This window comes from Aquila chrysaetos, chromosome 16 (assembly GCF_900496995.4).
Source record: "Aquila chrysaetos chrysaetos chromosome 16, bAquChr1.4, whole genome shotgun sequence".
In the NCBI taxonomy this organism is placed as follows: Eukaryota; Metazoa; Chordata; class Aves; order Accipitriformes; family Accipitridae; genus Aquila; species Aquila chrysaetos.
In genome coordinates, this window is record NC_044019.1 from 15,236,183 (window position 1) to 15,248,274 (window position 12,092).

Sequence of the window (12,092 nt, forward strand, 5' to 3'; positions counted from 1 at the left end):
TTTGGTTTTTTACTTTCTAATTATCTGGGCACACCTTCATTTGACGGGGCCTTTGGTTTGTGTGCTGGTTTATGTTTTTCTTTGTATTGCGATAGTTGTGCTTCGTGATGTTCTTTGACACATTTAAAAATACTAACATGGAACTTTGAGCACTTGGGAAATGTGGAGCAATTCAGAGTCTGGGCACTCTTCACCTTCAGCCTTACAGTTGATTTTGCTATGCATGTTTCCTTCTCCTTGTTAGAGATCAGATGCTGTATGCCATAATCTTCCACAAAAACAGGATAGTTGAGGGTCCTCAGTTATTGCAAATTATTTCTTCCTAAGAATTTTGTGGTACTTTGCAGAACTGAAACCAAAAGACAGGGAGAGTTTGTAGTTTCCTTTACAATTGATGCAGTTTCAGACTGCTGTATGCAGAGATTGCACACTGCTTGATCTCTCCAAGCTGAATGATGAAGCGGTGTAAGTTTTACCTGTGACCGTTACTTTTTAATGTTCTCTGATTCTTTTCAGTGCCTAGTCCAAATACCTTAATGAATTCCTTAAAGGTACAAAACCTGTATTGGGAAACTGGTTAATATTAAACAATGATTTTTTTGTTTTACTAAATAACAATGAAAATACTTTATATTGTTAAGTATGTCATACTAAGAATAAGACTATGAATAACAATGTCTTAGATTTTTTTTTTTTTTTAAGGCAGTTAAAATTGGTAGAGATTTAATCTGTGGACCTTGTGAAAGAATAGGAGGTTCAAAGTCTCAATAAATTGAACTTTAAATTGTTTGCACTTCTTAATGGCAACTGATTAGCTTAATTAGTAGAGGAGATAATGTTTTGGTTTACTTTATTTGAATTCTTAGACTGCTACAATTATTTATCTTTTGTCTTCGTATTTTCATATTGAAGTAAATTCACATGAAGAAAAAAGGGCCCCATCTACTCCCTCCCATGAAAACTTGCAGAGCCCAGGCAGTGGAGGGCTTGTGGGGAGAAAGAGCGAAGTTGCCACATTGTCGTTCTTGGCCATATTGCCAATCAAACAGGGGTATTTCTGAAATATTTCCTGGGTAGTTTCAGCTAGGCATAGTATCCCCTGTAATCTTTTTCTGAACACTATGCTGCTTCAGACTACCCTGTCCTTTATCCCAGTAGTAGCTGCAGCTCACTGGTAAACGAGGGGGTTCCTGCAGGGGTCTGTAAACACATTTTAGGGTTCCCATTGTGCACATCTGTAAGGATCATATTGTGTAAGCCTTAGTTCAAAACAAAGAAATATTGTGCAAAATGCTGCCTTGTAAAAGCCTGCTTGTAAGGACTCTAACAAAAATCAGAATTTCTCAAAGTTGCAGAAGGTGGGGCATTTTGTCTGGTTTTATCTGATTAAAATGCTTGTGACTTTAAAATTGTTGTGGGTCTTTGCTACCTTCCTTTCTTCCTCTGTTCCCACTGTCCCGTCCCAATCTATCCTCCTAAATTTGCTGCTTAGCCCCTTGAAAACAAAGCCACAATTAGGCATATCAGCTAGAGCGTATCAATATTCTAATACAGTGGAAAAGAAGGTGCTGTGTTTTATGCTACAGCGTAATGCACAAGAGCAAGCATCAATGGCCAAAACCTGTGAGCAGGTCGTAGCTGGAAAGCCCAGCCTCAGGTGCTGCACCTGAGCTCCCAGGGATGCAACGCCTGAGACAAGATGCAGGAGGTGTTCCCGGTTATGTGGAGCCCGCATCTTTTCCTTAAGCTCTTCCCCAAGGCTAACGACATCTTTAAGCAGTCCTTGTGCCTGCTTTATCCGCAAGGGTTAGGATTACATCTGGCTCTGGCGCAATTGTGCAGGGTGGAAAAAAGCTGCTTGTCCCTTACTGCCATTCTTGAATATTCCTTCAGAGAAAAAACGATGTCAGTCTGATTCTCAGCTTTGCATATTTTGCTTTTCTCTCTTCTTTTGTAACTCCTCCAGCATCGGTGAAACTTTAAAACGTATGCGAAGGTGATGTGCATATACATCGATAAATGTGCAAGAACTTTCTGTATGCATTAGTAGTGACTGGAATATTGATACAGAAAAGGTAATCCATGATATCACTCAACAATGCAAGTTTTTCAGGAAGAATTTAAGTTTAGCTTCATTTCTGTGAACCACATGAAAATATTTTTTCAAGTATATATCCTACCTAGGACACTGCTTTATAGTTTATAGGATGCCCAGAGCTACTGTAGATGTAAAACACTATTTCTGGTTATAAGATCTCTGCATCGCCAAAATGCAAATTTCACTCCTGAATATGTAGGCCACTTGCGGAATAACCTAAAGAAATATATGGTGAAAATGTTAGTTCTCATGTATTCAGATTACCCCCTCCAAAGGTCTTCCTCAGGTTTTTAATATCCTGAAAGTCCCAGTTCTGAGGCAGTCTGCAGTTCAAACTTCATTTTCGGTTCTTAAGAGTGAAGTCATTTAAATAAACAAATAAAAGTGGCACGTCATGCATAGCTTGTGCCAAAGTACGCCATGTGCCAGTTAGAATTAATTTTTATGAATCCTCACATATAAGAGTTTATAATAACAACAATACAGATACATATGCTTGTCCCTAGCATCTCTGATGACACTTGCAGTATTTTAAATGTGCACAAGTAACGTCCCAGCACGGTTCTGACCTGTGTTTATTTTTAGTATTTCATGAATCAACTTCTTTAGCTGTTTTTCTTTCTCACTTAATGAAAGGCTTATAAATCTTATTGCTAAATAACACTAGGATATTTGATAGTAAAAATAAAATCCCTCCTCCTTTTCTTTGTGAATAGCCGGATGGATGTGTTTACCCTTTAGAGAAATTTAGATTTGATATTTTTGTTATGTTTTGTTTTCTTTCTGGTAATTATGTTGGCACTTTGCTGATCCCTAGTTGTGCATTATTACAATGGAAGGTGACAATCTGATTGTCTTCAGTTGGAGAAACAAGTAATTTTATATTCACCGAGCTGTCAGGTAACAGTACCTCACAGTACTAAGAGCTCCTGGCAATGTGGTTTGGCACCTATATTTAAGTGCTTTGAAGCTTGCGTAACCTCCACTGAATGAGAAATATTTTGCCTGCTAGAAATGTTTTTAGGCTTGTAGTGTAAGGTTTTTATTAAAAAGACAATCCGTAACTGAGCTGCAGAGCCATTGTTTCGTCTTACATGGAGGTACTAATTAGGTGGTTTAGTGCAACAGGTTACAGGTGAACCTGAAATTGATACTCCATTTCACTGCCTACTGAGGTGCTCTATTGAACTTAGAAATGAGAATCAGAAATATGGAGAGGAGGGAGGAGAATGGGGAAGGAGAGGAGGGAAATCTGACTGTAGATAAAATATTTCTGTTCTGAATTAGGTGGTGCAGAGAAATGGATGGCACATGACCTTCTGTTTTCACACCTGTAGGATTGAAAATTAACTGTTTAACTCATTACATGGAATCTTAAGCACCTCCTGAAAATTAACTGTAGGAGGAAAAAAAAATGTAAGAATACTGCATCTTACCGTTGGAGTATGCATCTCATAGAATACTGAAAGGATTTAATGAACGTTTCAGGAACTTATGCCCATCAGGTTTAAGTGTGCTCAGGAAGATTTCTAGTTATTAGAACAAGTTCTTAACTGGCTTTGTAAGGGAAAAAAATAAATGTATTCTTTTCTTTTGTATAAAGTCTAAACATGCTAAAATAAATTCCTCTTAGTATTTTTAGGCATCCTTTATCAAAACCATTTATATAATCATTCAGCTACACAATTAAGTCATTCTATTCCATAAAAATATGTGAATTAATGCTTATTTATAGCAACCATTGTTTTTTAATTTTATTGTAAGTGATTGCTTTCATTTATATTGTATATTCTTTTACTTGCTGCCTAAAAACCCAAATCCTAACAAGTTGCTGATGGATAAATTCTTGGCACGCTCACTCTTGTTCCCATAGTTATTGGTAAAGATAGCTGGAAGTCAGTACTGCCTTTTTTCTTTTTCTTTTTCCAACAGTAGGAAATTGGATATCCAGAGACACATGGTGTAGTCATAGGACTTTAAAGGCAGTCATCACTGAGAAGCTAATAGCAACCAATTAAACAGAGGTGGTTACGTGATGTAACATTATCAGGAGAAACAATTCATGAGTCAAAGCATTCCAGGGCATATGAGCTCCGGTCCAAAGAACAGTCTGAAGCTGTTTAAATAAAGTGACAGCAATATTGTCAGCTAAATATAAACTATCGAAAATATTAACTACAGTGAGTGAAGATGAGCACATCCCAGGTGCTAAATGACTATTCTTTCACTGCCCTTTACTGCATTCAGTGTGAGTTCACCTTAGGCATTTTCAGTGAAAGCTCCGGGTAGTGAATAAAGAGAATGGAATATTTTACCTACTAGAAAGGTAGGTTGTATTTTTGGCATTTTATGAATCTGACTAAACACTGGATTTTCACTGAAAAGTCATCATGGGCTCCAAGGCTGTTTTGCTGCATCCATTTTAATGTTTTTGACAACAAGATGAATAGACAGGAACTCGTTCCCTAACCCTAATATTTTATTGTGGCTGCATGGCTGAGAAGGTCACTATAATGGCAGAATGTAAGAGAAAGGCTTTCCAAAAAAGTTCCAAGGAGCTGTTTAGCTCTCACATTGTTTGATTACAAATGAGAAGAAATGCCATAAAAATTGTTCCAAACCCTCTGAGCTTTGAGGAAGTCTGAATCTGAAGTCAAACTTTGTGATATGGATTCATATCTATTAGCAGAAGTGTAATATGTCTGGATTGGAAAAACAAATGCAAGAATAGCTGAGTGTGTATCTTGGAAGCTGTGGGTGTATTGCTTAGCTCGATGCTTATTTCAGCTAGAGATTTGGGTGCTCAGTTAGCATGATAGCTGTCATTTCTTGAATCATATTTTCTTCCATCCCTCCCCCAGGCTTTTATTTCCAAGGTGATTCCTGCGACTACCAGACACTCTCTAATCTTGCAATGCTGTTTATGACCATACGCAACTAATTCTTGCAGTATTCCTGCAAAATGAAGCCAAGGAAGAGCTTGAGGGAGTTGAGCTGGCTGGCCTACGGCCTTGCTGTGACTCAGAGCCAGGAACAGAAACTGGGAGATTCTCTCCCATTGCTGCCTTGTCTATTCGTCCGGGTTTTGTGCATAGGGATTCATGTTGGGGTGCAGGGCCCCAGGAGAGTGGAATCTTACTAACTGTTCATTTGTGTTACTAAGGCTCCTTGAAAACAGATACGAGATTTCATAATTTTAGGAAATAACTGTTTATTCTAAAATGGCAGACAGATTACGGCATTAGATTTACAATGAATTACGTTACTGAGTTATGCCTACAGAACATTGTTTTAGAGGGGCAGAGCTGCCAAATATTTTGGCTATTGGCAAAGTATTTTCATTTTTCTTTAAGTCTATATGAACACTAGTGTAACTGGTATCTTTATACAGCAAAAATAAAGATCAGTTTTCCTGAATGTTTAAACAATGCTAGACTGGTTTGCAGCTAGAAATAAGTAAGTTGTTCCCCTAACTTCTATGCAGCTATGTCAGTGTACCCTGTTGTACATAGGCCTGTATAAGTATAGCACTTGTATAGGTATAGCACTTGTATAGGTGAACTTGCACTGCAAAATAGATTGCATAAAGGATGCTCTTGAGTTTCAGAAGGGGTTTGAGGATCCATGAAAGACGCAAGGCCACCAAGTAATGAGGTGTGCCATAGATACGAAAGAGGAGGATACTGTGGACAGTGCAAGCAAAGAAGAGTATACAATGCATTTAATTTATCCCAAAGCTGAGTGGTGATTTGTAAGGGGGGGTCCTATAAGTCACATTTAATATTACGAGAGGAGTGTGCAAGTTTGTTGCTCTTTTAGAAAGTGGGGCGGGCTAGGATGCTGTGGCTGAATTTTACTTTTCGTGAACACCAGGTTAGCATAAAAGTTTAGAAGGAAATATTTAAAAGGTTATGAGCACTTCTAAAGATGGTTTCTCTTAATTTATTTAGTTCTGGAGTCACCAAAGCACTTAGACATGTGCTTAACTTTTTGAAACTGAGTAGTCCAATTTGAAATTAGTGGACTGCTTGCATACTTACAGTTAATCGTGCACTTAAGTACTTTAATCTGGCACTTTGGGAAAAAGGAATGGAGACTGTTCATAAAAGCTCTGTAAATGAATGTATTTCTAATCTAATCTGATTCCAATCTACTGTTGGAGCTGTAGACCTGGGTTATGTCTATACTGCAGTCACTAAAGCAGGATGAATTAGTCCATCTGAGTACCACGCTACTGTAGTTGGAGTGCTATCAGAAACAAGCTTGTTTAAAATTAGTTTGGATATCTCAGCATTACAAAGCAGTCATTTATGTGGCTGCAGTGTAGACATGCCTTTAGGTTTGTGAATGCCTTGAGAGGGTGGAGCAGAGCAGAAGCTGGAGTCTCCAGCCAACTACAAGTCTGCTTCGTCATATATCTCGTTGTTATTGCTTAGTTTATATGTTTTTGAAACAGTGTCTGGGCTATCACATTGTTGTGATCTGTGTTAATACTTTGTGGCCTGATTCTGAAATGTCTAGCAGCTAAACCACCAGGTCTAGCCATAATTTCCAGTGTAACATTTAATCATTTCAGCAGGGGTGGAAGATTTTAGGCTTTGGAAGCCTTTCATGTCAGAAATATCATCTAATTGTTTCGAAAAAGAAGATATACGTTGTTTGAAGAATTTGAGACCATAGAAAAGCCTTAGACAAAAAAAAAAGAGGTATTTTTATTTGTATTTAGAAAGGTATAACACACACTGTCTGTAGGAAAAAAGGAAAACTGACGTTTTGAGAATCTGACTGGCAGTCTTCATCAGAGCAGAGAGAATTTCTTCTCTGGATTAAAATAAAAAATCATGTCAGATATATAGAGAATGGAGCTGTTTGGGACTGTGTTTAGTTTTATGTAGGTTAAAAACCCCTTAGCAGTTCAATTTTAGCTTTACTACCTTGGTATCGAGGCTAACTGAAATTGGGGTCCAATTCCTCAACATTACGGAGGTTTTGATAAATGATCCTATTCTTTTTCTGTCTCAAGTTCAAAATGAGATAGAATTTATTCTAGTTTTGGAAAATCCAAACCAAGATTTATTTAATTCTCAAAGTTGAGTAGGTGATAGGGTTTCAGATAATTAGGGCCTTTTTCAACTTTTTTTCATACACATTAGGTATATTTTCCACCTTTAGTGATTGCTGTGTTCAGCTAATCTGTCAATTTAACCAAAGCAACAATTTCACAATGTAGTTTTCTTTCTGATTGTGTGCTGTGTAATCAATATACTGATATAATGTGAGTGTAATTTCCTCTCTTATTTTATCTTCACTGCACAGTATTATAAATAAACAGCTAAAAAAGAAAAAAGAAAGAAAAGCACCAAACAAATCTGTTGCATCTTCTTTTAAGATTGTACCACTGTAGACACTTGTTCTAGTAAAGTAGAATTGGACCCACTTGATTGCATTTAAATTTTTCATGCTTCAGCAGTTTGTCTGGGAGCACAGTAAAGAAAACCCCCCGAGCGAGGATAGTTTAGAATAATAGAACTTGATTTTGTGTATTATAGCGGCACCATTTGCGCTGCTGTAGTTAGGGTTGTGTCAGCACTTCCATTATAAACCCCTGTTTGCAGGGGTTATAACTAGGGAGATATTTTTTATCAGAAACTTTTTTTAAAATCATTCGAGTGAATTTAATTGATAATAGGAGAAAAAAATGAAATAAATTATAATGGAAATTCGTAAATTTCTGATACATTTTACAAGCCTTATTTATTATGAATATTGATCTTTTTTTCCCTCTCACCAGGGATTTTAGCAAATGCATTTGGAATATTTTAAATGTAAAATTGGGAAGTTACTATGGCTTAAAATTTGACTGCTATTCATACTCATATTTTAACATTAAAACATTTTAACACAACAACTCGTTCTATGATTTAATGTTATCATAAAAATAAACTACTCAAATGGGCCAGATTCTTCTCCCTTTGAATTCGGTGAGGCCTTGGAGTTATTGGCCGAACTGTGCATTTGGACCTGATGGAGTTCAGTGTGCAGAATTCTCCCATTTAAGTAAAACCAAACAGGTAATGAGTAAAAACCTGCATGAAGTAATTGACTGAATAACACCCAGTCTCAGAGTTTATATTTACTCTGTTTTACTGGTTATAAGCCCAGGCATAATCGATATTTGGTGCATAACCTGGCACCCTCAGAAGACGTGTACACATGAGGGTTATTGATTGAGTTAATGATTGTGCTGGGAAAAGAAGGTGGGGGGCTTAATCTAGCAGGGTCCTACATCTCTGTCCCTTTTACCCCGATGTTTAAAATCTAGCAACCAAAAACCTGAAAGGTACCATTAAGTGCTGACCTCTGACCATAATTAATATGCGAAATCTTGCCATTTTAACAAAGGTTTGGGGGAAAACAGAAGCAAAACACACCCCTAAAAATTATGTCATGAGGAGAGCAAGTGCCTGGGAGGCCTGCCTGAGCTTGTCTTTCTTTTCAGGCTCCGGGACTATAGGTAACCGAGTAAAGTGCAATATGAAAACGTGTCTGACCATAATGCAGCTGTGGAGAAAAGGGGTAGATGGAGCTAGAAAGCATTTGAACCCTACTCTTGGTCCATTCTCTTAGTCTAGTACAGAAAAAAGTTGCTGGGCATGGCTTGAGGTTATTAGTGAATGCGACTTTGTCAATATAATTTTATTTTTAAGGTTAACAGAGTCCCCTTTTCTCTATGTAATCAACTTAAACAACACAACACGAATAGAGATTTTTATTTAATTGTGTTTAAAACATCATGAATAAGGGGAAAGTATATTAGTGTATATAGGAAAGAAAAAGTGTTTCTTCCGTAGTGCGTTACCAGTAGATAGCTTTACTGAATGGTCACTTGAGGAAGTACGGAAAGCCTGTTTATGAAATAGAGGTGAAGCCTTTCTAGACTAATTATATTCAGCATGTAATTTCTAAACTTCAGTCTGAATTTTGATTTTCAATTAACATTCCCAATTTGAAGATAATTTTCTATTTAATGTAATTGCAGGAAATAATTTATTGGCTGATTAAGACTGAGGGCCCAGCCTTCCTTAAGAAAACAGTCCCTAACAAACCAGCCTTTAAAGCCAACTCGTAGCTTTGGACAGATTCAGCCTATTTTTGCAGCTGCAGAGTTGTATTTAATTAGGATTGTGCACTATTATTCATTGGTGCAGTTTGTAGTTGAAATTATTCTTAAGAGACATTTTCATTTCTAGTTTTGTGTCATGATTAATTTATGGTGAAGAAACAGCCATAGCTATTTCTTTTCACAGAAGCTCGTTCGGTTTGAAACAGGAATGAGATCTGTTGAGAAGGTGAAGGAAAGGAAAATCCTTTATTGTGACTTTCAGTTTTCATGTCTGGTTTTCAAATTGCATAGAGCATTGACTTATATTTTCATGTGAGTGATTACATTAAAATGACTATTTTAAAGAGAAAAGGGAAAGTAAACCTTTTATTTTGTCTTGGATCATAGTAATTATGAACCAGAACCTTTTGAAACACGTACAGTAATGCCGGTTGCTGAACTCTTGGCATGTTCTCTGTAGCATCAACACAAATTCTTTAGTGTAGCGAGAATGTAATACACAGTTTAAATTCCTCAGTTCTGCTTGTTTGCAACATTAATATTAGACTCCCACTTACACTTAGGGTCCCCTAAAGAAAACACAAACCTTTTTTGCCTCACCAGTATCGAGTTTAAGAGGCAGGATTATCTCTATTTACAGAATAGTTATTCTAAATAGGTATCAGTGTTTTAATATGTTTCAAAGCACTTCAAAGCTTGTAATACTTTCATATAGAACTGTACATAATTAGATTAGTTGATCCTATATTAATTTTTTTTTCACTGTAGGATACTAAATCTGAACTCCCTCATTAATTGTGAGAAATTTAGCATTAGCTGTTAAATCCTATGTGAAACACAGGCTGCTACATAAAAACTACTGTTTAAATTGGAATTAACTTAATTATTTTTCTTTGCACTTGATATTTCCTTCACTGTAATATTCATGAAAGCATGTGACAGATTTGTAAATTTAACTGTTAGTCTCAGATTTCCAGACCCTTTAATCAGTATTTATTTGTCTGTAGAAACAGTACTAGCAAGTTAATGATTTGCTAATTTGAAAAATGCTCATGTGGTTTCCTATGTTAACTGATTTGTGCATTTTTAAAGAAATGGTATGAAATCAATTATTGTTAAGAAGCAATTAAGGTGAAGATCTTATTCCTTAGTTTCTCAGCAATTCCAGTGTCAAGGATATTCTGAAGTTACTAAAACCTGGGAAGATAGCTAAGATATTTTAGCTGTCTTCTTTCAGGTTTATTAATGATTGTTTTAACAGTTGCAGTTAATCTTATTAGGAATTTTAAACAAAGTGTTTTCAGATTTTCAGTTGAAGTCAGTTATATTTTCATCTAAGTGCAGAAACTGTGGTGAAAGCTGTGTTTGCATATGAGATGGTAGTAAGAGGCCATTATTAGGAAAGACATTTAACATAAATCAATGCATTTATTCATTACACTTTAAAGTAATTTAAAGTAATTTGTTGAGCTATATCCTATACTCGATGCCTAATATGAAATGAAACATAATTATTTTAGGTTTTTAGTTCAAACTGTAAAAGATTACTCAGATATTATCCATCCATTCAATAAACCATTCAGTTTTAGAACACTTTTTACATGAACATCTCAAAACATTTTCCAAAAGGTAAAACTGGGTAAAATTTTAAGGTTTAACAGGTTAAGAGCAGATACAGCTTTAAACAAACAGCAGAAGGACTTATTTAGCAGAATTTGAAATGGATTTAAAAATTCTCATCTGTGTAGAAAACATCTGCTTGCAAGGAATGAGGTTAGGAAAGCATGATGGACTCTCATTTAAACGTTTGCTTACAACCTTCAGACTTCTCATGGGAGTAGGAGTTTAGACTTGAACTCTTATGCAAAATCAACATGAAAATACCAATAAAATCACTATTTTCTTATGGCTGGAGAAAATCATATTGTTTGACAAGTCTAAACGAATAGAATGACATCATATAACTTAACCCTGACCTTGACTTGGCATCAATGAATGCTTTATCTCAGTGTTTTGGATCCAGATCCCCCAAACCCTTACTTTTTAGAGTACTTTTGTTGACTGCGTATGATTAATTTTTAACTGTTGTAGGCAAGTCTAGTGTGTTTAGAGGACTGTTTTGAGCTTGATTTTTTCATTTACCACCAATGTTTTCTTTCTGTCTGCTTTTCTTGTTTTGTAGAAGAATGTCTTCCAAGCAGGCTACCTCTCCGTTTGCATGTGCAGCTGATGGAGAGGAAACAATGACCCAGGACTTAGCATCACGAGACAAGGAAGAGGGCAACAGTGATCAGCATGCGACCTCTCATCTGCCTCTACACAATGTAATGCACAACAAACCTCACTCCGAGGAGCTACCAACTCTGGTCACGACCATCCAACAAGATCCCGAGTGGGATGGAGTCATCTCAGCCCAACACAGAATGGTGAGTTTTACAGTTCTCACAGTGGCTTTCTAAATTAGTACTGTAAAAGACTGTTCACTTCCATTTTGAAAGACATGTTCAGTACAATCCTTCATGGATGTAAAGCTTTTTAAATGTTAAAGTGTTGGTGTTAGTAATAGATCAACATCAATACGGTGTAATTGTAAATTACAGTTGTATAATCTTCTTAAGTATACAGGTCTATATGAATGAGGTCATTTGATGAGTTCACCTTCGGAAAGGAAATGCATCTATTTATCGTGTTTTCATTCATACCTTGATTTATGTCATAACCTCTCTAGCTCATATATTCAAGCATTAATTTCTGACAGGAGGATGTAGCTCACAACTGTTTGTCATCTGCGAAGTGTTGTGCTGAAGGAAGAAACTTTAATGTATTTTTTTACTTTTCTCTCAGAAATAGAACCCACCAAATCTAGAATAT

At 36.4% G+C, this 12,092-nt stretch overlaps 1 protein-coding gene across 16 annotated transcripts in view; it reads left to right on the forward strand.

Moving 5' to 3' along the window:
* SOX6 (SRY-box transcription factor 6) overlaps nt 1-12,092 on the forward strand; it is a 382,229-nt gene that overhangs the window by 133,330 nt on the left and 236,807 nt on the right. For 15 of the 16 annotated variants that reach the window (XM_041129350.1, XM_041129355.1, XM_041129354.1 and 12 more), the window contains one exon: nt 11,404-11,647. In XM_041129350.1, the coding sequence (XP_040985284.1) occupies nt 11,404-11,647 (244 nt within the window). Of the gene's footprint in view, nt 1-11,403; nt 11,648-12,092 lie in introns of those variants that run through there. The other variant, XM_041129361.1, reaches the window with a different exon arrangement.